This window comes from Gigantopelta aegis, chromosome 4, assembly GCF_016097555.1.
Source record: "Gigantopelta aegis isolate Gae_Host chromosome 4, Gae_host_genome, whole genome shotgun sequence".
NCBI lineage: Eukaryota > Metazoa > Mollusca > Gastropoda > Neomphalida > Peltospiridae > Gigantopelta > Gigantopelta aegis.
Genome location: NC_054702.1, coordinates 25,233,035 through 25,260,755, shown reverse-complemented (window position 1 = coordinate 25,260,755; position 27,721 = coordinate 25,233,035). Strand labels below are relative to the sequence as shown.

At 38.1% G+C, this 27,721-nt stretch overlaps 2 protein-coding genes across 2 annotated transcripts in view; one reads left to right on the top strand and one right to left on the bottom strand.

Moving 5' to 3' along the window:
- The first annotated feature begins 178 nt into the window (after nucleotides 1-178).
- Nucleotides 179-13,643, top strand: LOC121370273 (60S ribosomal protein L24-like). The gene is made up of 5 exons (XM_041495406.1): nucleotides 179-219; nucleotides 359-434; nucleotides 7,313-7,560; nucleotides 9,667-9,718; nucleotides 13,519-13,643. The coding sequence occupies exons 1-5, from the start codon at nucleotides 215-217 to the stop codon at nucleotides 13,600-13,602; spliced, it is 465 nt and encodes a 154-aa protein (XP_041351340.1). The 5' UTR covers nucleotides 179-214; the 3' UTR covers nucleotides 13,603-13,643.
- A 10,497-nt stretch (nucleotides 13,644-24,140) lies between these two features.
- Nucleotides 24,141-27,721, bottom strand: part of LOC121370265 (serine-rich adhesin for platelets-like) — a 26,343-nt gene continuing 22,762 nt past the window's right edge. Inside the window, exon 6 of the mRNA XM_041495394.1 lies at nucleotides 24,141-26,491. Within this exon, the coding sequence (XP_041351328.1) occupies nucleotides 24,558-26,491 (1,934 nt within the window). The 3' untranslated portion in view covers nucleotides 24,141-24,557. The remainder of the gene's footprint in view (nucleotides 26,492-27,721) is intronic.

Sequence of the window (27,721 nt, the reverse complement as noted above, 5' to 3'; positions counted from 1 at the left end):
GCGCTTTGCTACGGGGTGAAAACTAAGACGATTTAATTTATATAAATAAAATAAATTTGTGTTTGGAATAATAATATAATAAATAAATAATAATAATAATATCACATTTAATTTTAACATAGCAATTATGAATTCGAATTCCATATTTTAACACCGAATTACATTTACTGCTGTTCTGTAAAAAAAATCAACCTTTCCTTTTCCGGTTGCAATCATGAAGTACGTAATGTTTCAAATGGTTCCATACATATTTAATCCATGTCATCGCCCTTTATTTTTCAATAAATAGAGAAAACAATCATTCTTAAATGTGTTGTTTATATGTTCTTGATTTATAATATGCCTTTTGATTTTGCAGGATTGAATTGTGCTCGTTTAGTGGGTACAAAATCTACCCAGGCCATGGCAAGAAAATGGTTAAAGCCGACGGCAGGGTAAGTTTAAAAGATGTGTAGTATGTAGGGATATTTTTAAAAAGGCAACCTACGATACTGTATTGTACAGCTTCGTCATGGTGATTGAAATATACATAATTTGGTGGAACGACATTCATTTGATACTCGCTAACCCTAACTCTTATTTTAAATACCTATCGACGTCCAAAACTGCGTTTACCTAATGACAAAAACATAAATGCGATATTTACGGAAATACTATTATAAATTTTTTCATCAACGATACGTGAAACAAAATGGATTGCAATCCGTTCACGTAAAAAGTCAACAATATCTTGAATATATGGAAGTAAAACAAATCCATTCTAGTAAACAAAAATAAAGCACCCTCTATTGTCCGAACCAAATTGTTAACAACTCCGAAAAATTACTCTCCTACCTTTAATTGCCATTAGATTTCCTCCAAAGTTTGTCCAGACAGAAATCTTGAAAAAACCCATTACAATGACACAGATTCCACATACCAGATGATAACTATGTCACCTATATTGACTTCGCTGAGAGCGCATGGGGAAAAAAAGCATGTAATTTTGTGCCAGCTGCCATTTTGACTTTTTATGGACTATTCTTCAAGAGGGGTGAAAGGATAGGACTTGAAGGGACACGCCCTAGTTACGGCTAGTTGTTAACCATTACAGCGTTGTTTTTCGCTATTAAACCCATTTTTTCACAAATAAAATTGCACTTTACTTACATTTTATTATTTAGAATACACATTTCCATTCACTTGAAGTGCTTTTTGGTAATCCTGGTAATCCTGATGTTTGTAAAACCACGAAAAGCATTTTTTGTATTTCTTAAAAATCTGCGTGCACTCGAGAAAAAACCTTTAAGCAAGCGAGGTCCAATCTATTTTTAGAGGAATCTTCCTGTGTAAACGTCACGGACGTTGGTATACCACGTGACCGTTATCATTTTGGTTTGGTTTGTTTTCTCGTGCACAGTTCGCGCAATCAACATCCGATTTGTTGTTGTTCATTTGTGAGATTTTTCTTCACAGTTCGTGAACATTTTCAGTAACAATAAAGTTCAGACAAGTAAGTGTCTCAATACAAAATGTTACAAACCCTTAAAACCAATAATTTTTCTAAGTCTTACGATATCTGGAGAGGGGATACAACCAGGACAGAACAGTTAGAACATGTCCAGGAGAGGTGAAAGGAACGCAATCCAAGTCTGTGCGCACTCTGTGAAATTTGTCATGATGTAGGCATTGTTGTGCTTCGAGCAACATCTACCGGTGACATCAGAATACTAACTTTCAAAATTATTTCAAGCAATTGGGACATGGGGATTCCCATGGTATTTATCGATATAACACCTGCTTTTTCACTCCATTTGATAAAAACGTGATCTAAGTGTGTTGCAGGTTTGTAGATTAGGCCAAACAAAAAAATAGGTGTGTTTCCGGTCGACCGACCGTCCCTAGTTTTACACACACACACACACACACACCCGACCCTAATTTTTTTCTCTCTTAAACTGAAAAAAATAAATAAAAGAGGACACCATCACCAAACAAGAGTATTTCCTTCCTTGCACATTGTTTACGTACTATTGTACGATACATTTTGCACATGTAATTCACTTCCTAAAAACATCGAGAAATTATGGAAAAGCTTTTGTAATAGAGTTCCTTCCCCTGATTAGCTACCACCGAACAGCTTGGTCGGTCACGGAAGTAACCGAATGTACGAACATAGCCTTGGTACAGGTTATTTCGATATTTTAAACATCTGTTTACTGTAAAACATGAAAGTAATGTGCGAGAGAAACTAATGCGAAAAATGCGTATAAGTATTTGACGCATTAATTTACCACGCATTTATAAAAAAAACAAATAAAAACATGAATCGGTGAACAACAGCAGTTTCATTTCACTTAATAATTATCTCAAACAATTAATTAAAACAATAATGTTTAAACACATTCACATACCAATTACAAAGTGTTTCGGTTCGGTTTCACATCTCAGATAGTTCGTTCAATTTTACAAAACATCAAGCAAGCCTGCTTTAATCCAACCCCGTTTGATACAGTCTGTGTCTTTCTTAACTGAGTCAAAACAATTGACAATCCAGCGAGAATGAATGGGCTTTAGCACACTAATCCTCAAGTCCACCCGGAAGTCTTTGTTGTTTTAAATTGATCGCCACTTGATCACCACACCACCTAGTGAACTGTTGTTTCAGTGCAACTTTGTAGTCACTGTTCACGGAAAGATCCATCGGCTGAAGTTCGCCAGTGCATCCGGCTGGAACAAACTGCACCTCAAAACCACGTTTGTATAACAATTGTAAAAAACTGTCACACCTGTGAGCAGCGAACACATCAAAGATGGCAATTGACTTTTGTCGCGCTGTAAGACCAAGTTGTTTTTTCACACGTTTCGTGTACGGTACAAGAACGTTATCTACGTACTCAAGCATACTGTCTTCGTTACTCGAACGTTATCTACGTACTCAAGCATACTGTCTTCGTTACTCCAGTGATTGGCTGTGTGGGTCACGTGCCAATCTTCGGGAAAGTCGAAACGCGGGTGACACTTGTCGGTGAGGCCTTTGTAAATGACCTGTGGTGGTAAAAGATCGCCAGCTGCTGTGCTACCTAGTAACATGGTCACTTCTCGTTTGTCATCCAGTCCAATAATACCAACCTGCTTTGACCCCTGTGAAGCTAATGTCCAGTTGGATACAGGCACAATTTTAATACCAGTCTGGTCAAAGTTTATCACTAATTCTGGGGGGATTTTTTTGCTTTTAACTTTCTCCCCTACTGCCACAATAAACTCTGCTTTCACTTTTTCGAAATCTTCTGGAACTTTTCTGGCAGCTTTGGTTCCTTTGCGTTTAACAAATCCAATTCTCTTTAAGAATGATGCTGCCCCAGATACGTCAATAGTAATAGGCCCTCCATTTTCTGCAAGCAGTGATTTGTTTCCGTAAATTACGATACCCCTGGCAGTCGCTAAAACAATACTTCTGTTTACAATTCCACCTGCTTCACGGATAGCAATAACATGTTCTTTAACGAGTTTGTCCAACTCACCTAACAACAGAGGTCGTCCACGTTGCTTGTGCACAAGTTCTGTGACGTCAGCGAGTTTGTCATTTTTCTTGGCGGCAATGTAAGCTTTTTTCATAACACGAACAGCACTTTCTCCAAGACTGACATCAAACAAACTGCTGAAGTGTTTGGCCGCCCGGGTATTGCCGTTCTCTGCAGCATACTTGGCTATCTTGGCCCTTGTTTCAGGAGAGAAGTGGTTGTTCACTCGTTTTCGTTTAACCCCACGGCGACTGACAACTGTTTCTGGGGTTTTGCTGTCTTCTACTATAGTTTTGTTGACCGTTTCCATCCGGGCAGCTTTTTCGGGAGTTGACGCTTTACTTGGGTCTGGCAAACCTATCTTCACGTTACTCGAAATGTGAACGTATTTCCACATGATTACAATTATTGGATAAAACAATACATAGGTTACTCTCTATATATAGGTAGCTTAGTTTAACAGTGAGTTAAATGTGGCAACTCGTAACTTATTGAATAACGTCACTGAGTAATACATGTCGTACTTGCAGCAAGTTATTTTCACACCAATAAAATGGCATTAAGCAAAACCTACCTAGCATTCACAGTTATTACAAACAGCCATTGTATGACACAATTAGCTTGTCGCCTTTTCACTGCAAGCATCGCGCTAAGTAAACACGTTGTCTTACGGTCAGCTCATTAATTAATACACGCATTTTTGACAGAGCTGTGGTGGCGCATTATTTTATACACGCATTAATTTCATGTTTTACAGTATGCCACAAATCCATATATACTACTCAAAAGAATTTAAGGGTCAAAAATTTATAACCAAATAAGTTTCAGAGTGTATTAGATTGATGATGTAAACTACACCAAAAAGTTAATTTATTGTTCCATATTTACAAAAAACCACAAATAAACGTCACTGTATACAAGAAAGTCACATGACATGCTGTCAAAGTTGAAGGTTGTCAAACATGGATTTTACACATTAGAACATTCGTTTAATAGTGTGTGAATCCACCCCTGGCGCGAATACACTCGACACATCGTTGCCTCATGCTGTTGATCAGACGTCTGAAGAACTCTTGGGGAATAGCCTGCCACTCTGCCATAAGAAGTTGACCCAGATCATGAAGGTTGGCCGGAGGGGCATGGTTATCCCGAACTCTCCTGCCTAATTCGTCCCAGGCGTGGCGCGGTGGGGTCTGGCATTGTCATCCTGCAGAACTGGCCCGCCGCCAGTCTGCTGAAGGCCACCACATAGAGGGGCGTCCTGTGGTGGATAGAGATGCCGCCCCACACCATGACGCTGCCACCACCGAACCGGTGACGTTGTCTTACGTTAACGTCAGCGAAGCGCTCCCCAGGACGTCTGTAGACACGAACCCGACCGTCGTTGAACTGGAGACAAAACCTGGACTCATCGGTGAACATCACTCGACCCCACTGAACACGTTGCCACTGCAGATGAAGTGTGCACCAGTGACGTCTGGCCGTTCTGTGACGTGGTAGGAGTGGTGGTCGAACAGCCTGGCGACGGCAGCGTAGATTATTGGCTCTCAGACGATTGCGTATGGTTTGATCAGACACTCGAGTTCCAGTCGCAGTCCACAGATTGTCAAGTAATCGGCGTGCAGTGGTTGTGCGTTGACATAGAGCCATATTGGTGATGTAGCGGTCCTCTCTATTTGTAGTGCTTCGGGGTCTTCCCGAACGTGGACGATTTCGAACAGAATTCGTTGCTTGGTACCATTGCCATAGTCGGCCAACGACACTCTAACTGACACCAAGTCTCAGAGCAACATTTCTTTGCGTATTGCCATCCTGAAGCCAAGCAATAGCCCTTCCCCGATCTTCGATAGTCAGTTGACGTCGTACCATTGTCGAATTTGGAGTGTGCACCGTACACGAACGCAAGCTCCAATTATACGGAAATTCAGCATTGGGAACATGGAATACACGTGCAAAGCGTGCAAATGAAGCGCTTTGTGAAAAAGCAAGTTATGGACACTTAGCAGACCTTTCGCTTTCGCCCTAATTTACGTGCAAATGTAAGCATGTTTTCGCCATTAGAACTAGTCGACAGTGTCAATGACAGTGGATTTTAATTCATTTATGGGTTGCTTAGACCCACTTTCGTTAAAATGGAACAATACCATGCGTGACATTATGGTCTAGCTAATATAATTGACATTCAGAAAATAATGTCGAAAATATCGTCTGACCCTTAAATTCTTTTGAGTAGTATAGATAAATAAATAAAAAATTTAATCGACAATAATCATGAGAAACAAAATTTCGGTTCCGTGGTTTTGCCGACACGCTACCGGTAACGATCATTACCGTGAAATCAGATGGCCTGATATTATAACTATAGGCTAATAGACTGTGTATCAAATTGTCTTCATCGTACTTGGGAACCCCACTTCTAATATACAGTTTTTCTTCTCTCCTAACCAGTGCTCCACAACTGGTACAATGGGTAGGGTATGTACTATCTGGTTCATGGGATCAGTGGGCTTCAATGATAAAACTAGTAGTACTTGGTATACTGTGAATCTTCATCAACTCTTATGTGAACTGCAGTACAGTTTTCTGTGGTATAGTGCATATAAAAAAAAATCATTTGTGCCAATGGAAAAATTTAATAGGCTTCTTTTAAAGAACTACATGTACATGTCAGAATTATCAAATGTTTGACAGTTATACTTAAGATTAATTAATTGTTGTGTACATGTCAGAATTATCAAATGTTTGACATAGTTATACTTAAGATTAATTAATTGTTGTGTACATGTCAGAATTATCAAATGTTTGACATAGTTATACTAAGATTAATTAATTGTTGTGTACATGTCAGAATTATCAAATGTTTGACATAGTTATACTTAAGATTAATTAATTGTTGTGCTTTAGATAATGGTGAACGTTATTAAACAAAAAAGATTTTAGCTTATATTACTGTTGGACACCATATAGTTTAAAGGTGGTGGTAAACAAGTATTTCCTTTCTTTCGAAGAATGGCATAAAATAAGAAAACAACTTGATCTATTTTAAACTTATAAAATTACAGCAGTAAAAACTCAAAAACTACTATGGCCTGCATTTCATTAAAAGCAATTTCACACATGCAAGTTTATTGATACAGTGCATGCATACACACAGTACTGTTTTCATATTCGCAATTCCGCACATAGGCATCAGAGCACAGAATTGTTTTATCGATGAGCAATTTTTTCTTTCTGTGTGCAGATTTTTCATTGCAGTGATGACAGTGCAAAGTATTTACTTTTCAACCATGTCAAATTTTGTATAGTAATCTGCTTGTGAAAGCAGATATGGAACAGCACAATAAATCATGAGGGGAATCGCATTTACGGAAAGTGGGCCTATCTCAGTGTAGTATTGAACCATAGTACAAGTGTGTTAGCCTGCAGGGCTTCTAGAAAATTTGTTAAATCCACTAGCCATGGGATCAGTGATTTAAAGCATTTAGTAGCCATAATTCACTAGCCCTACTTTAATCTGTTAATAAAATTTTACTAAATAATAGTAATAATCAGATATGTCACCTAAAAAGGGAGATAGAGCTTAATAACAGTAACATTGGGGGTTGGGTTGGGAGCAGGATACTCATATTTACAAAACAGACTTAACTGCAATATTTGACCCAAAAAAATTCACTAGCCATTAGGCACGGCAATAGTAGTTATTTACTAGCCCAACATTGTATATCATTAGCCATGGGAGTTGGGCTACCATAATCTAGAAGCCCTAGTTAGGATTAGGTTAGTCACTGGTTTAATTCTTTATTTTTCAGGTTTTCCAATTTATTAATTCAAAATGCGAGAGCTCACATAATATGAAACGCAACCCTCGTAGGATCAACTGGACTGTGCTTTACAGGCGCAAGTACAAAAAGGGTCAGACAGAAGAGGTTGTAAAGAAACGAACACGTCGTACAACCAAGTTCCATCGTGCCATCACAGGTGCCACACTTGGTGATATTATGGCCAAGCGAAATCAGAAACCAGAAGTACGAAAAGCACAAAGAGAACAGGCGATCAGGTTTGATATTATTTTGATTTTGCATAGATCTAGTCCTTTATATAGTGTTTTAGGCAACAGAATATAAACACGTGAGTAAAGCTGATTTTTAAGTTGGCTTTTGGGCAAATTTATTATAAAAACAGAAACATCAGATTGAACTTGTTAACACTAAAACATAAGGTTAAACCCGCCATACATATACCTGATCATATGTCGGTGCTTTAAAACTTGGCTGCGGTGTTTACATGCATAGGATGTTTTAATGTATTTATTAAAGGCACGTTTGCATGGCAGTTGATTTACGAATTGGGGCCGAGGCGTAGCCCAGTGGTAAAGTGCTTGCTTGATGCGCGGTCGGTTTGGGATCTAAAAAAAGAACACACTTAAAATCCAAAGTCTCCTCATACTGTAACAGCTATAATAAAAGTGAATACATTGGTGTATAGCTATGGTGTTTAGGTATCTTTATATGATAAGAATTTTGAAATTGTACAATTAATACATTTGGTTATCAAAATAGTCGCGTTACGGTTACTCGCGTTACAATTTGTCCGCTATTTGGTAATGGCTAAAAAACTTAGATTTTAAAGAAAAAGAATGGTTTTTAAATGTCAAACTTTATTGAAAGAAACGTCAGAAAGCCACACAAATCAACTGGGTAAATATTAACAACAAATTTAAACGACAACAAGTTAAACAATGAATACATTAACCATTTTCGGGAATTAATGTAAATTGAAATTTGAATTAAAACACTCAAAAAAGAAGTAGAAAATTTGAAATGTCCATGTCTGTTGTCAATTGTATTAATTGTATAATTTCAAAACTCTTATCATATAAAGATACCTAAACACCATAGCTATACACCAATATATCCACTTTTATCATGGCTGTTACAGTATGAGGAGACTGGATTTTAAGTGTGTTCTTTTTTTTGTAACGCGAGTAACCGATGTTTACACATTCACAGTATGAAAACTAATCATCATATTTCCTTTTTCTTTTTAAAAAAATATACCTTGATTATTTAACTAATAAAATGTAATAAAGAACAGAAGTGTTGAATGTATAATTATTAATCCTGAGCAAATCAAAAGAATTAGTATGGTATAAATGTAACGCAAGTAACCGTGGAATTGCACACATATATTTAGTTTTATTAGCCAGTAAGTGGCAGAAAAAACTAACTTGGTGTTAGTGAGAAGTATGTTGGCATAATTATTCACAGACTGGTATTGTTCTATTAAAATAAAATGTAAAATAATATCAAGTGTCGTTTGTTAGAAACAAGAAATAAATGATAGAGAGGAATAAATTGCTCTTTCAGTTACTCGCGTTACATTGTGCTAAGTGATCTATTTGACTAAGAATTACAAACATAACATATATTATGTAAGTCATTGGGTGTAACATGTAGGTATTAGATATGCCATTACATATATGCAACCTGTGTTTGATTGTATAAAGCATAATTTATGTATTATGGCCTTAAGAAATATGCTTTTGTTGTATTTATTTGTCAAAATAATAGGCGTCTATTCAGCATGCGATATCTTTTTTTGGCAACAATCTCAATGCCAATTTGTTTGTTTTTTATCCAAGAACTTCAGCATATTGTTGATAATAAAACTCATTCATTAAAATAATTGATATTTAAATTTTGAGTCCGTCTGCTTCATTGTGGAATTGCCCATTTCCTTTTTGCATTAGCAATTATTTCCATGCAAATAATTTATTGCGTGATGGAAAAAATATATTACACAAAATTAGATTTGCGATCATTCTCAATTTTCAAAAGCCTGCGAATGGCAAAAAAAAATTAGTCTCAAAATATGTATATATATATTTAATTTGTCCTCAAAAGTAGTTTTCATCAAAGTAAGAATGCACATACATTCAGTTCTTTGTGATGTTTTTGGTTACCAACCGTAACAAATGAATATATGGAATCAAATGTGTGAATAAAGCGTATTTACCTTTATACACTGAATTTCCTATATACCAAACCAAATATAAGTAAGAAGACATGTTTAGTTTTGTTTTTGTTTTTACTTTTTAGACATTTCTGCATTTGATATTTTGAATATTTACTGGGGGGGGTTTTCTATCATTATTTTTCTGTAGAGCATACAAAGAAAAACAGAAGGCAAAGGATGCAGGAAAGAAAGCTAATAAGGTTGGTTTTGTTAATTTTAATAATTATTGCTGGGTACCGATGATTAACTTTTGTATGGAAAAGGGAATAATTAACAAAATTCAAAATGTGATTGTTTAGTTTTTAGTTGCCATTATAGGCAAACGAACAATATCAAGGTGTTTGAAAGATTTTTTTATATATTTTTTTTATAACACTCCCAAAAAGAGTAAAGCTTCCTAGACTTACACAACCAATGCCCTCCTTTCCCATTGAAATTGAAAACAATTTTTTAGCCATTCTACTTAAATGCATTTCCTCAAGGTGCTTTTTTTTGTGATCAGATTTAGAGTGAATTAAAGATTGTCTAGGCATATTTGATACACCTTTCGTTTCATTTCATTTAAAAAAAAAAACTTATGACCCATAACAATTGAAGATATGCATCACAATGTGGAGTTATTCAGGGTTCGTACACGCCTGGAAAACCCTTGAAAATAAACTAATGTATTCCAGTCTTTGAATACCCTTGAAAATCATCTTGCGGTCTGGAAAACCCTTGAAAATGATAATTTGATGTCAAATAAAATATAAACGCCTAAAACGGAGGCTTTATTTACTTTAGTTAACATGTAATTAAATTATTTGTTTCATTTCTGCGGCACAATCAAATGCCAATCGATGTTTACCGGCTCAGTTGACGTGTGAATGTTTGTTTTTTTTATCTCGCGATGCGAGAATCACGCAACCACAAGATCCAAGCGACAGCATCGCCATATTGGAAAAGAAAGTTTGTCACTTTTTGCCGCTGGGTATTTAGCAAGTTCAGGGAGCGTGTCAGAGTAATGAATCTATTGTAAACCCATAAAGATGGTTGGCACTTGTGTGTTTAACGACCTGTGGAAACTCGGTACGGTCCTGGAATTTTGGTAAAGTTGATCTGGAAAGTGCTTGAAAAACCCTTGAATTTTGACTTCCTTTAAGTGTATGAACCCTGGTTATTGCAGGGCTCGAACTTAATGACGGCACCAACAGCAATTGACGTAGTTGCAATATGGTTAGTCGTCGGTCAGCAGTGTTTCTGCCAGAAAGAAATTTTTGGGTATGGTGCTGTGGAATTGAATGCAACCACAGGCCTCCCCTAGAAAGAAAAGGGGTTACGTTTAGGCTTAGGGTTAAGAAAATCATACAGTAATGATATGGGTAATTAAATTTGTCAAAAAATTAACTTTAAAAACTTAAATCTGCCAAAAAATGTGGGTATGGCACCATACCCATTTTACCCTCTGGCAGAAACCCAGGTCAGGGGCTTCACCGATAGCATTTTTTTGCCGAAGGATAAAAATTATTTCTGTCTATTGAAGGGACTATTTTTGGTTTTTTATATTTATTGCAAAAGTTACCAATTTAAAATTGCCGTAGGCAGGCTCATAATTGCCCGTTGGTGAGCATTTTACCCTGGGCAAAACATTTCAAAATTGCTTTAGGTAACCTGCTTAAATTCGAGCCCTGTATTGGTTGGATTGTTAGTTACATTCGGATTAACAACTGTAGTTGACTCAAAAATGCTCAGACTGATGTTTAGTCAGTTTGGAATTGTTGTTGTAGTTCCCATGGCTGTTAACTGTCTGTCATGAGACGGATTTCCGTTGTCAGAGAAATTGTGGAAATTACTTTTTCAGTAATTTTTTTTTTTTTTTAATGAGAATCACTTAGGCCGTTTTCGGTTTCCGTAATGTCAACCTGATCACTCGGCCATTTCCTTTGCCCCACTGACCCCCCTTAGGTACCCATCGAATGGGTATAACTATAATCTACCATACATTTATACAATCCAATATCAAACCTTTTCCCAATTACGACCCAACAGTTTCCCAATAAAGATTCCCAAAGTTGCTTTCATCGTGGACACTTGAACTCATAAAAATGTTTACAAATTTAGCTAATTGTATATTTTAACTAATTGTATATTTAAAAAAAAATGACATCGAAAAAGTTTCGTTTTTGTTTTCCGATTGATTAGGAACACGTGACGAACAAGTCTGACCTGGATATGCAAATTAGGTGTATCTTGTTTTGATAGTATGATACAGATTTTTGTCTCGTAGTTTTTGGTAGAAGAATACAACTTTTTGTTTTAATTTATCTATTTGCGTTAACACATATTTGGGATCTATCGCAACACGTCCAATCTGCTATTTACATAGTCCGAACGAACGTAGAAAGTAAAGTATTGACTTAATGTGCACCCTGCACTGTCATTTGCTGTGCTATTTTAAGCAGACGATCTTATTTTGTAAAAAGGTGTGTACATATGTTTCGTACTTTTTTTTCAAATATTTTTTTATAATTTTTTTTTTTTTTTAAATCATTTTTGGTATGGTTTTTGTAATTAAAAAAAACCCCACACGTTACTACAGTAGTTGTAAATTAAGTGAAAAAAAACCTTTAATTTAAATGTGCTACTCACTCCCTTTGAAGTAATGGCCGTACCCGATGTCACATCATGTGACGAACAGCACGTGCGAGTTTGAACACTTACAATGTAATAGTTCTGCTGGGAGATTATTAGATAGCGTATTATAGATATTGAAACTTAATAAAGTTGATCCGGTCAAATATAACATTTACCGACCAGCGATATGTTACTTCTTTATTATTTACGATTGAATAATGGGGTCATTCGAGAACTCCGCAACATGCACTGAGGAGAGTGGGAATTATGGGATGTGTGACAAAACATAATTGGGGGGGGGGGTTATTGTGCAACATAACGTTAATTCATAAAGTAAAATGCAACCAGTCATTGCCATTTTATTTTAACATATATGTATTACTAAAGACCCCAAAGTAAAATATGACACGGTCACCAAACGTTACAAGGGGAGAGGGGTATTAAAACTGCAAGATTCTGCGTTACGTTTTGTTAAATGGACACAAAGATCAACAAATGGACTATTAAACATTAGCGTAATGCAGTATCAGACATTGGCTTTTACCCCAATTTTTAACGACCCCCTCCCCCTCCCCTCCCATAATGAATTTGCAATAACACAAGGGCCACCTGATGTAAATGTATTTGAATATTTGATTTGCCGTCCATTAGCTGGCGGTCAAGTCTAAATAAATAATACCAGGTAATAATGCAAACTTTAAAAAACATGCCCGTAGCTTATGAAAGAACACCCCAGCAAATGTCAGCCTAATAGGACTATTTCCATTAATATAGGTTCACTGCAGGACCCATCAAATTAATGTTTTTGTCCAATAAAAAAAATAACAGGGTGTGGGATGGCAGAAATACATGTTTAAAGTGGACTACAATTGTCATATAAAACATTACCATTTTGAATGCCTGTACCTTGACATTTCAGTCACAACATTTTACTTTTGTTAACAGCCACGAGTTCCGATTATTCATAGTGTGTGCAGGGTGTTAATAATTTTTATATGCCCATCTATGATGGGTCGTATTATGGTATGGTGTTGTCCATATGTATGTATGTCCGTTTGTTAACTTTTTCTTGTCCAGACCGTATCTTGCAAATAGATGCATACAGAACCATCAATTTTCACATGTAGGAACAACTTAGGATAGGAAAATTTGGCAGCTGTAACTGGCAAAAAAATGCCACCTACTAACAAATAAACTGATGCGTATTCTTAGCGATTGAAAAAACACAATTCCTGTTACTATTGCATAGTAATTATAATTGTATAGTAAATGATTGGATTGGATTATTTTTAAAATTAAGGTGAACGCTTGTTTCTGTGGCTTTGTTTTGGTTAATTGTGTTATGTCTGAACAAAATAAGTGTCACATTTTTTTATTTTGTTTTTAGCCATCAGTAGCAAAGAGTGCTGCCAAGATCAAGCCTGCAAAGAATATTGCCAAACCGCAAGGTCGTGTTGGTGGAAAACGATAAAAACTTTGTCACCTAATAATAAAAAAAAAGAAGAAAACTGATAGGTTGTGGTTGTTGATTTGTGGTTGTTGATTTGTTTTTACATTTAAAATTCTGAGTAGAATTTGACATCGTCTTTAATCATTTTTTTTTTAAATTGGTTTTATGTCAGTTGTTACCGGTATACCCGGGGGGGGGGGGGGGAATAAAAATTATAAAATCATTTTAAAAGGCGATATTTGCCAAATAGTGTTTTATAAAAATCATAGTTGCCTTTGTATATTTGTATCTTGCATTATGAACGCCAAATGATAAACATCAAAACATGAAGCTTTTTTTTTTTTTGATAATGGCGAAAAATCAAACAAATAGTTTACATAATGGGATAAATAATACTAAAAAAAAAAGTAATGAAATTGAACTTCCATATATGTATAAAAAGTACGAGTATTTAGTACTGTGTTTTTAAAATTAATAAAAGATGACAACTGTGAAGCGTTTGACGGCTTGAGCTAGCACAGTTTAGACGACAATTAACGTTGTTCCCGATTGATGACCTTCGACCTCTTCTGGCTCCAGAGTTTGCTGTAGCTATCCTGTTCACTCCCATTTGTAACAAAACGGGTGGAAACCTTTTTTTAAATTTTAAAGTCATTTATAATTATTGGATACACTACATTGAATAGTCAACAATAAATACATTTATAGAATATTTTAGTATATTTTATGCTATTTCAAGCAGTTTGTATTTCACAAAAGACTCTGACACTCGTAGACAGAGCTCCGTACATGGGTGTTGATTGTAACCAGTGCAAACTCTGGGTCATTTGTTTTAACTGGAGTGTAATACCTCGACAACTTTCTCACCAAGAATGGTCTTATTAACGTCTGTTTAATGTATTGACCAGCTCAGCAGCTTTGACAAAATTATGTCTAGCCTAGTGGCAGTGGATTGATACTACAGTCGCTTAAATGTAAGACTTTAAAAAAAATCACAGACGTCTGAAACACCAGTCATACTGACCACAATTTATTATTTTAAACCATGCACAAGGTACCGATGTCTGGTCAGGCCGGTCAAACTGATGGGATAGAAATGCGTTCCAATAATAGAAACGGACAGGTGCTTCCGAATGACAAAAGTGAGACTGGCAAACACGTTTAAAAAAAAAAAAATTCGGTCCCAGACGAAAAAAAGCTTTTCCCACCCCTGATCCAGACTGTTTCTAATGACATCATACATATACACTAGGTATGCCTATATTTCAAGTTAAATAATCCGGGAGACTGCTTTCAGTAGGTCAATATTTAATTGACTATTAAATGTATTGATGTAGATGGGAGCTTTAAATAAATATTTCGCCTATGCGTTTCTTTTTTGACATGTACAGTATATATATATATATATATATATATATATATATATATTGCTAAAAAAAACACCGCATAGGCGAAATATTCATGGAATTATCTCTTTAATACAAAGTGGCATAATTTCGTTATGTTCGTATCACAGTCAAATTTGACACGAGTATGTGACAATGTTCTTGCTATGGACTGACGGCAGTGGAGGCGTTTTCAAACAGCGTCGCACGAGGGCGCTGAAATCGGTACCTTGTGTGGCCACCAACAGCAGCAATCACTGCGCGACATCTCCTTGGCGGAAGCGTCTGAGGTCCGGGTCACGCTGGCATACACGTCTGTCATGTTCGTCCCATATGTGTTCAATGTGGTTGAGATCTGGCGATCTTGATGGCCATAGCAGCACATTAATGTTTTCATTCTGTAGGAAATCACCGTTACACGTGTCATATGCGGCCTGGCATTGTCCTGCTAACGTTTAACGACCAGGGGCGGGGGGTGGGGGTGGGCAAAACAAATTTCATATCCCGATTTTAATGTAATTTCTTTCCCAAAAAATGTGGTCAGAAAGCAGCTCGGCTAGCCAGCAGAAAACACCTCAGAATAGCCCTTCAAGGGGTCCATTTTTCAATTTCCAGACACCTCGATCCCACCCTGTAAAATTTCCTGCGCACGCCCCTGACGACACCCCAGCACGAAAAATGCATCGGCTTTTTGGTGTCAAACTATGGTAAATGGTACAAAGAGGAAACTTTCGTTCTAGGATTTTATCAATGGTTAAAGTAAGGGTTAAATGGACATTACTGAGTTTGCTGCATTGTATGATGTTTCCGAATAATATAATATTTCTACGATTAAACTTACATATTAAATATATTTTCTTGTTTAGAATATCTGTCTATATATTCAATGTGTTTCTGATAGTCTTAATATTTATAAGACGCCCAAACTGGATTTTGTCTTCAAATAATTTCGTACGTACGAAAAAAACTATATTTTAGGAAATAAAATGAAATTTAACCTTATAAATATTAGAACGATCAGAAACACTTTTAATATATAGCCACTAATATTTTATGCAGAAAAATATATTTGATATGTAATTACGATCGCTAAAAAGTCTGTTAGTCGATAACATCTTAAAAATTGCAGCAAACTGAGAAATATCCTTTTAACAGTCTTAATAAACTATATTAAAACGTTCCAGAGACATTCGGTCAAAACGTTATTAAGATTAAATCCGCCTATATTGTACCGTCGAACTACATTATACAGTCTTAATATGTAAAAAAGAAGAAGTTTGTTTTGTTTAACGACACCAATGGAGCACAATGATTAATCATCGGCTATCGGATATCAAACATTTGGTAATTCTGACATGTAGTCATCAGAGGAAACCCGCAACATCTTTTCTAATGTGGGCGGGACGTAGCCCAGTGGTCAAGCACTCACTTGATGCGCGGTCGGTTTGGAATCGATCCCTGTCGGTGGGCCCATTGGGCTATTTCTCGCTCCAACTGGTACATCAAAGGCCGTGGTATGTGCTATCCTGTCTATGGGATAGTGCATATAAAAGATCCCTTGCTGCTAATCGAAAAGAGTATCCCATGAAGTGGCGACAGCGGGTTTACTCTCTTAATATCTGTGTAGTTCTTAACCATAATATGTCTGACGCCATATAACCGTAAATAAAATGTGTTGAGTACGTCGTTAAATAAAACATTTCCTTCCTTCCTTTTTCCTAATGCAGCAAGGGATCTGTTATATGCACTTTCCCACAGACAGGAGAGCACATAAACGGCCTTTGTCCACTTGTAGTGCACTGCTTGGAACGAGAAAAAACTAATCAGCTGAATGGATCCACGGAGGTGGTTCGATCCTGCGACGTAAGCACCTCAAGCGAGCACTCGACCGACTCATTATTATTGTGTTTACGCCTAGCTATAACTACCTATGTAAAAAAAACATTTCTAATTAAAAAATCCAGTAGTGCGTTACGTAACGCTGTTAAATATCCCCCACCCACCCACCCCCCATCCCCGTAGCGCTACATATAACGTATGGACCTACACCCACCCCCGGGAGCGTTACGTATTATTTGAATGGCCCCATTTAGCTCAGTCATTTGAGCGGTAAAGTGCCCGCTTGATGCGCTTTCGGTCTAGGATCGATCCTCATCGGTGGGCCTATTGGTTTATTTCTCGTTCCAGCCAGTGGACCACGACTGGTATATCAAAGGCCGTGGTATTTACTATACTGTCTCAGGGATGGTGCATATAAAAGATCCCTTGCTACTAATGGAAAAATGTAGCGGGTTTCTTCTTTAAGATTATATGTCAAAATAACCAAATGACATCCAGTAGCCAATAATAATAATCAATGTGTTCTAGTGATGTCGTTGAACAAAAACAAACTTTAACTGTGTCTATGTATAAAATCATTATTTGTTTGGAGTTGGACATAAAGCCAAACAAAATAAATGTCTGGTCTGTTTTCTTTTTTAATTATCCCGCGGTGTGATATCGATTTTTGCCGGACGTTTCTTGCTAGGACATGAAAACCACATTTGGAGCCAAAATGGTCTATATGTTGGCTTGGACCATTAGCTTTAAAACAAGTCCTGTTCTGAATGAGTAGCATTGCTTGTTTTAAAAATATTTGCGGCCAAACTGGAAGTAATAAAAATTGCTTTGGCTATATGGAAAAGGTAAAGGAAAATATTTAGGGTACCAAGGCAAGCGAAGGGGCACCATGGTCATTGAGGATGGACCAAGGCAGATGAGGAGGACATAAAAAAAACCCACCCTAAATACACCCACCTTTTCTGTGCAATCCAAGGGGATAAAAAAGAAGACAAATGTCGAATCGCCGCATCAATTCTGGAACTTTGGCCTGACCACAGACCAATCTGATTAAAATTAGCTTTACTGGTATATACCAGTAGATCTAACAGCATTGCGTGGACTCCCATGTCCTGGTGACATTTCATCTATAAATAACAATTTAAATATCGACCAATTACACTTCGCCTTTTATAGCGTTATTCGGGAGCATACAAATTCTAAAAATATCAGGCGAGACTATTTATGCAATAGGCGAACTTGTTGGTCTATTTCAACATTGAAAAAACCAGGGGGAAAAGTGCAGTAATACACTCTGGATTGTATACTGGTATAAACAGATTTTATGGCTATACCATCACGGTTTTTTTTTCGTCCTGAAACGAATTTTATATAAGATTTTATATTGAAATTAGTTTCCGGCATACTTCGTATTTCACCCGAATCATTTCGTATACCCTCAGCATAATCCCGAATATTTTCAAATTATTTTCAAATCACTGGCATGATTTTGCAAGTAAGGTTTTGATTGGTCGAATGAAAGGTCAACTGGACATGAGCCCCAACAGCTAATTATAATTAGATTGACCACAGACCGACATTTTTTTTTGTCGTTTCCCTATCTGTATCAGAAAGAACTTTGAAATTTTAAAAATGTTTTTTTTTTTTTTTTTAATTTTGCTATTACTTTATTATTTAAGTGCAGGCCCGTAGCGGGGGGGGGGGGGGGGGGGGGGGTCCCCAATATATATATATATATATATGATTTGATAACCGTTACGCTCGTTCAACTGCCCCCCCCCCCCCCCCCCCCCCAATAATGTCCACCATACTACGGGCCTGAAGTGTATGATGTAGGCTAATCCAAGGTCAATTTTAAACATTTAACATTGTTAGTTTGTTTGGGAATAATTGTGTGTGGGGGGGGGGGGGGGGGGGGGGGGGGGGGGGGTGTTGTGCTCTATGATATAAAGCTCAGATATGACCGAGGAAGGCTCAGTTACAGCTTATGTTTTTTGTTTTCGTCTATTCGTAAAAATGAAATACTCCGTAAATAGATGTTTTGATGGTCTGTTTACGAAAAACGTTGTTGTTATGTAATATTATATTTCGTTTTCTTTTATACATAGTCTAACAAACAGCTCCGCTTGCTATGGATTTGTGTTACAGAAAACAATGCAGTCAGCGCATTCAGGATGCTATTTTTGAAACTTCTTCCTTTTCTATTCATTGCCTCCAAGTGTGATGACCTTGGTAATATAATAAAACGTACCATAAAAGGAATTTCCCCTGCATCTCATTTTCGTTCATCCGTAACCATTTGCGTCACAAACTTCAATTTCGGTGTCTTTTTTCTATTTTCAAAGCCGGGTATATTTCATCTATTTACTGTAATTCGCCATGTGTTGTTTGCTGCTATATGCTGTTGCATTAACCGTATTACAAAACAGACTAGAACGATCTAAATAAGTGTGAATGACCTTAATTTATAACCTATTGTAAGTTAAAAATAGATACAGAAAACGATACTGAAAAAAGGACTATTGGCTAAACTAAGCTTGTATAGCTACATCAATTTAAAGCAAACCGGGTTAGAAGAGACGAGTCACTATAATACTCCCAATATACTAGCCTATAATTGCCAGTATGATACAGGATATAAGCAAGTCAGTCTCTGGGTGCAATCACACTTAAAAGTACGCAAGTGTCAGTTTATGAAAGGAAAGATGTGTTTTGACAACACCTCAGCACATTTTAAACTATATATATACTCTTCAAAAAAGTAGGGGAACTCTAATAAGAATTTACAATTGCCAAAATTGTAAGGTATATTAGCTGTGGGGAATGGTTATATGATAATAGTGAATTAATTGGACAAACATTACAACCGGTAGTTTAGTATTACAGTAGGTTTTATGACCACTAAAGATCTTGAAGGACTTGAAGATCTTGACGATTGGGGTAAGAAGTGAAATTTGTAAGTTGACGTTTTTTTATCATCAGTAAATCGCAAATTCAAACAATAAAAATGACTAAAAACAAAACAATAACAACTGTATGATCAACAGAATGAAATTGATTGACAGAAATAGTGTTCCTTCCTGGAAATTGTCAAAATCGAGAATGACACCCCACGCACGTGTACGGGGCAACTGCGTGATGCATTTGCAAACTATGGAATGTGTTTCGGTGTGTTGATAAACAGACCTGAACGTTCTTTATTAGGATGTCTGTGATCAAAACGTATATTAATATTTCAGGTTCCCCTACTTTTTTTGAAGAGTATATATATATATATATATATATATATATATATATATATATATATACTCTTCAAAAGAAGAAACGCAAAACCACATTGTCGTAACATTTGGAGAATTGATTTAATTATTGAATGGTGAGTCCGATAATTACCAAATGTTGCAGGATTGTTCACAATTCACTCTAGTCCATTGTGAGTAAGTGATAGGACACACCACCAAGGTCAAGGTCATCTGGAGTCAATACCGGGTGTGGCCTCCGCGTGTGTTGACAACTGCCTGGCACCGCCTGCCCATTGAAGCAACCAGAGTACGGATGACGTCCCGGGGGATGGTGGCCCACTCGGCCTGCAAGGCTGCTGCCAGCTCGGGCAGGGTCTGGGGCTGTGGTTGTCGCTGTCGGAGGCGTCGGTCCAACTCGTCCCATAGATGCTCAATTGGGTTCAAATCCGGTGATATCGATGGCCAAGGAAGGACATTAATGTTGTTGTTCTGTAGGAAAGCCGTTGTGAGACGTGTTGTGTGAGGCCTGGCGTTGTCATGTTGGAACACTGCGTTGGCGTTGGCCATAACTGGAACGATGTGTGGCCGGAGGATCTGGTCAATGTAGCCCTGTGCATTCAGGTTGCCCTGCACGTGGACCAGGTCAGTTCTGCCAGTGTGTGAGATGGCTGCCCACACCATGACACTACCCCCGCCGAATCTGTCCACTTCCTGCACGCAGTTTGCCGCATAACGTTCACCACGACGCCTATACACGCGACATCTTCCATCATGACGTCGGAGCAGAAATCGGGACTCGTCACTGAACCACACCTGTCTCCATCGCAGTTGAGGCCATTGTCGATGAATCTGGCACCACTGCAGTCGGAGTCGACGGTGTTGTGGTGTTAAGATGACACCTCGAACTGGACGTCTGGCACGAATTCCTACCTCACGTAGGCGGTTCCGTACGGTCTGGTCGGATATCCTGCGCAAACCTGGTATTGCTGCGGCTGTGGAGGTGGCAGTAGTCAATCGTTCCCGAAGGTGGCGTACCCGGATGTAGCGGTCCTGCCCGGGGGTAGTGACCCGTGGTCGACCGGATCTAGGGAGGTCACGTGTTGATCCATGTTGCTGGTAACGGTCCCACAGTCTGGAGATGGTGCTTGGGGGACACATGGAATGCCCTGGCAACGGCCGTTCTGGATTCGCCTGCGTCTAGTCGGCCGATGGCATTGTTTCTCTGCGGTTCACTGAGACGTGGCATGTCCTGGATTGTCAACTGTCGGCCAGATACAGAGGCCAGGCAAGCGAACACCCTGCACTTTTATACTGTCGGTGTTCATGTTGCACGTGCAGACAACGCACGTGCAGTGGTGACATGGTTTGCACGTGGCTGCGTTTTTTGCGAATATTCACATTTTGGAACTTTATTGTACAGTAGCTGCGTTTTATCGAATGTAACCGTGGGAATGTGTTTGGGACATGCAATGACCTTATATTCACAAAGCATGAACCGGTAGGAAACATAAAATCGGAGTTATAACCCATTTATACCCTTTTGCGTTTCTTTTTTTGAAGAGTATATATATATATATATATATATATATATATATATATATATATATATATATATATATATATATATATATATATATATATATATATATGAAAATAAAAACAGCATACCGGTATGTACATTTAATAATAAAAATATTTAATGCCAATTTACACAAACAAGATGTAAAAAGTCATTAGCATCTAGCAAGTTAGTAATTATATTCTAGTAACTACATAACACTTTAATATACATACAACTAATGGATACTAATTTAAAAGTGACTGATAACCATACATGTACTTCCGAAATTGTATTAGTTCTAATTATTTGTACATTCAGATGGAATTTCCATTCATTTTCTATAAGGTGTCATTACATAGTTCTCTTTTGGGAGAGAGCTCATTCACCGCGGTCTGCTATAGTTCTTAATATATAATTTTATCACCCACCTGGTGAACGTATAGCGGTGTCGTACAAATACGTCTTTTCATTGGTTGGACAGTAAGTCTACCGGGACTCTTTTTTTTCATTCATGAAAAATTACGTTGTCAACATTCCACAACTTTTACTATATATTTCATTCATTTTTTTTCTGTAATAAAAATATACATGTATATATGTAAAACTGGGACGAACAGACAGGTAGCAAACTGGTTTGGGGACGAAATATGGATTTTTTTAAAAACCCGGAAGTAGAACAAACTATTTTGTTAAGCGGCGACCTTTGGGACATACCATGGTGCACAGTCTTGTGATATCATTCCGCCACAGTGTGAAATGTTTACATATTCGAAATGCAGGAATTTCTATTTTTTATGACAAATATTCAATTGTTTGAAGGTAGGTAATAAATAAAATACCACACTCGTTTTCGCTAGACATCATTTTTACGAAACTCGTGAACTTCCCAAGGTATCTGACCGAACGAAAGTGAGGTCAGATACCTTGGGAAGTTCACTCGTTTCGTAAAAATTATATCTAGCGAAAACTCGTATAGTATTCTATATATACCAAATGGCAATTCGGATGGGCTAGTTCGAAGTCATCATTTAATATTGCAGTTCATACTGTCAGTCTTGTCGGTGGTGCTAAATTAATGTGACGGTTACAGGCTGGTAGTTACTGGGTTCGGATCCCAGTCGAGGCATGGGAGTTTTAATCCAGATACCGACTCCAAACCCTGAGTGAGTGCTCTGCAAGGCTCAATGGGTAGGTGTAAACCACTTGCACCGACCAGTGATCCGTAACTGGTTCAGCAAAGGCCATGGTTTGTGCCATCCTGCCTGTGGGAAGCGCAAATAAAAGATCCCTTGCTGCTAATCGGAAGAATAGCCCATGTAGTGGCGACAGCGGGTTTCCTCTTAAAATCTGTGTGGTCTTTAACCATATGTCTGACGCCATATAACCGTAAATAAAATGTGTTGAGTGCGTCGTTAAATACAACATTTCTTTCTTTTTTAACTCCTGGTAATAAATTGTTTGAACGGCAGAGTCACGGATAGATTTATACAAAATTGTACGAAATCAATGCAAACATGTATTTCCCTTTACTCCGCAAGGTAATGGAACACTCGTTACTAGATAGGTGCAATAATTTATAATATGGTTGTCAAAATATAAAATATTACAGTTCTGTTGGATTTGCATTTCTTACAACACAGCCACACCTAATTTAACTTGAGGTATTGTCAAACCAGGCACAACAGCAACCGGTTTTTTTCTTTCATTTCGTGTATAGAATTTTGTGCACGAACCCGGAATGCCAATTGAATCAATGGATTAGTATCTAAAACTAGAACTTACTGTTGTTAGATGTACGAACATTTCATAAGTAATATTAAAATGTCAATCATGATATCCGGATTTTATCCGATTTATTGCGTGTACGTTATGTCAGTGCGTGACTATTGTCATTCACACCTTTAACCATTTTGCGCGGCACAGGAGCGATTAACACAAACCGCGCCACTCGAATAAAATAATTGTCCTTAAAGATATCGGCTTTATCCTGGGAAAGTTAGAATGAAAGGAAAGACATGGTTTATTTAACGACGCACTGAACACATTTTATTTACGGTTAAATGGCGTCGGACATATGGTTAAGGACCACACAGATATTGAGGGAGGAAACCCGCTGTGTCACCACTTAATGGGCTACTCCTTTCGATTAGCAGCAAAGGATCTTTTATATGCACCATCCCATAGACAGGATATCACATACCACGACCTTTGATGTACCAGTCGTGGTGCACTGGCTGGAGCGAGAAATAGCCAGGTTAGAATGGAGAATGGAAAAAAAAAGAGTAACACAAAATAAAACAAAACCGCGCACAGGGAAAATGTCCCATAAAAGTAGTTAATAGCTGCACTATCTAATCCGGTATTCTGCTCTTACCGGATGCATGTTTATTGCATTTACAAAATAATGGTCGTGACATTGTTTCCAATCACATTTAATTAAACGTTTTTAAAAGGGATACGTTTTTGTAAAGACTAGTAACATTTATTTATTTATATTTTTTTGAAACATAAAATTGCAAAGAAAAAAAGACATCGCCAAAAGGGGGTTTATTTGCACCTCCCAAACTTCTCCTGAATCCAATCTTGCGTCTGTTACTACTGGCGGTGCATGTTTTGGAATCATGTTCATATTTGCCGTGCACGTTGTTCTGTTGCATTGATCTACCGTTCTGTCCTGATAATGAAATTCAACCACATTTTGATACAACTGATATCAATGGCATACGTTTAGTGACCATGCTGTCATTGACATTCTACCTATTGCATCAATGGGTGTTAGGGTCCTGGTTGGAGTTTGTGGATAATTAGTTAATACCACTCCATGGAACAAGTCATACCCTGTGTTGACAATATATACGACAACACAGGGTATGGCTCGTTCCATCGAGTCACTGGTACTAAATGAACACTCATAAACTCCAACCAGGACCCGAACACCCGTGACTGTATCTACGATATGTCCATGGTGTAGGTTTCACCCGCATCGCGAATTAGGTCCAGATTTTGGACGATGGTGCTCACGTATTCCTTGTTAGTGTGTATCTGAGGCATGGGGACACCGTGTTGGCCATGATTTGTCTGATACTGTCTCTGATTGTGGAATAAGTTCCCGTTTTTCTCTTCTCTTCGATTGTCTGGGGCAACATGCTTCACTGGGTAACAGTTTGGTATGTATGTATCCTCGCTTGAAGCAACTGTGCAGGTTTCAAAATTTTCAATAGTAGAAATTATGTAATCAAAAGTGCATGTATTGGTTATATTACAACACGTGTTGGTTTCGTCTTTCAAGGGTCTTGTTTTAACGTCCGGTTTGGCATACGAAGACGCGTGACTATTACATATATCAAAGTACGGCCCTTTTTCTGAAAACGTCACATGGTTGGGGAAAGTAGTTGAATCATTTTCGATTTTTACCAGTACAGACCCATCCACGTGCATGACGTTCGATTTGTTCATCTCATCACCGCGACTGTCTTGGTATGAATACATCATTTGATTTGACAAACTATCCACCTTCCCGACTGTAACTTTATTGACATTGGCAACTTCACCAAGGTTTTGAGCATTTGTGTTGTTATTCTGGTCAATGTATTCCTTCGATTCTAGGGGATCAACATTCTCCCTTTCCCCGTAACTAACGTTTAACGCCATTTGAAGTAGATTCATATTTGAATTCCTACTAACTGAAGCTGGACCACGCGTCTTGACCCTGGTTGCCATGTCAACATAGCCTGCAAAACTGGTTTCCATGGCGTAATCGCCAACTGTTGTGACATTCGAATCCACCGACTGCAGTTCATGCATGTCGCCATTTTCGTTGACGTCATCACTGGTGAGAAGCATCAGCATGTGTTCTATTTCTGTGGACGTGAGGGATGCCTCGGGGGTGTCTGGATCTGACCCGTGTGACAGTGAGACTGGTAAGGGTGACGGTGGTCCGGATGACTGCAACGGCGATAACGATGACACCGATGTTGATGAAGAAGACAGCATGAATGACCCGGGTGTTGACCCGGGTGAAACTGACCTTGACCCAGTTGACAGTGGAGATGACCCAGATGACAGTGACAATGATCCGAATGACAGTGACCCAGGTGACATTGACCGTGGCCCGGACGGCAGTGACCTTGACCCGGGTGACATCGACCTTGGTGACAGTGATCTTGACCCATATGATAGTGACGATGATCCGGGTGACAGTGACCTCGGTGATAATGACCCAGTTGACAGTGAAGATGAGCCAAGTGACAATGAAGATGAGCAGGATGGCGACTCTAATTCAGGTGACAAGGATGGCGATAAGGGTGATGGTGGCGTATGTATCTTTATCACCGGTAGCAGTGACGATTGTACTTGCGACACTGACGTTGTCAGTGACAGTTGTGAAGACTGCATTGCTGACACGGACACCGAGATTGATGCCAGTGATGCAAAGTCCTCGTATCTTCCTTGTTGTGTATTAGTTTGCGTCTCAAAACCATCAAACGGTGACTTTTTGGGACTATCTTCACGAGTAGACAGACTCACACTCTTAAAGCAGGACGTATAATCAACACTGGTCTGGGTCACTGCGGATTTTGTGGCCGGCGTACCCAGTGGTGCAGTACGTCCAAGAGCTGTCTTTTCACGGTGGTTTCTTTTCTTCGTCTGCAAGTGTGAGGTTCTCATCAAAAGCGCCTTCAGAGTCAGAGGAGTGTCCATGGACTCGTCTAAAAAATCTTGCTCTGAAGGATGGGGGCCATCATTTGACGCCTGTTGTTTTGTTTCTGTGTCTGGAATTTCATTACGGATTGGTGTTTTGGTGGAATGGCGACGTCTTGTCGACGATTTCTTCATAGCGGTATCATTTCTCCGGTTCTTTCTGGGTCTTCCCATCTTAATGGCTGGAAGAAAAATACAGATTTGAATAGTTTGTTAAGTTTATTACTTATTCAGTGTGTGAAAGTCTATTAAATGTACATAACATACCTCCCCATTTAAGGAGAGTTATCACTATAGCTCCCCATCACTCTCCCGAGACTAGTTCACGGAGAATCTGAATGTTAAATTCATTCATTCATTTAAACTTCTTTTCGTGCTTATATCCAATTAAGTTTCAAGCATGCTGTCCTGGGCACACACACACACACCTCAGCCATCTGGGCTTTCTGTCCAGGACAGTGGGTTACTTGTTAATGTTAGTGTTTAGTGAGAGAGAAGAAGGTGTAGTGGCCTTACACCTACCCATTGAGTCGTTAAAACTTGCTCTGGGTGGGAGCCGGTACCGGGCTACGAACAGGACTACAAAAGGATGAAATAGCAATGTTTAATATGGTAAAATCTTAAATGGCTTCTAAGTTAGATTAGACAGGACAGGAAAATATAAAAGGTGATGGGGATGGGGGAGGGGATGGGAAGGGCATGACACCATCCTCTGGCTACACCAGAGATTGGGTTCTTAAAACAGTTTTAAACAACATTTATTCCATCCTTTTTATGGCGGTGGGATTGATCGACAGGCCTATATTAGGATGTTTCCTTTCCCCACACATTTAAATCAATATTAAGATGACGGATAAGTAATAGCATACACACATTAACTGACAGTAATAATAACAACAATAATAATGGATAACTGAACATAAAATAATGAGTTATGATTGGCTGGAGGTTAAAACATTTGATTGTTTGATGCATGTATGTGAGACTGATATTATCGAAGAACAGTAAGATGGTCGTTTAAGACAAGTGACGACTAATATATAGAGGTGATCGCATTATTAAGATTTTTTATAACAAATTTATATGTGTCATTCAAAATGCCCAGAAACAATGGGGGGAAAATTCAACAAAAACGTATCCAAACTAGCAACATTGTACAAGACTGAATCTAAGGGGTTTTGGCACACGAATGAATGAATGAATGCATGAACGAATGGGTGAGTGAATGAATGAATGAATGTATGTTTAACGACACCCTAGCACAAAAATAGGCATCGGCTATTGGGTGTCAAACAAAGGTTTGTGCACGAATACATATATTTACTTTTAACTGAAACCATTCTTGTACAATTCAAGTCTTGTGCTTAAAATGGTTTGAGTAATGTTTAAAACAGAAACATCATCACAATATA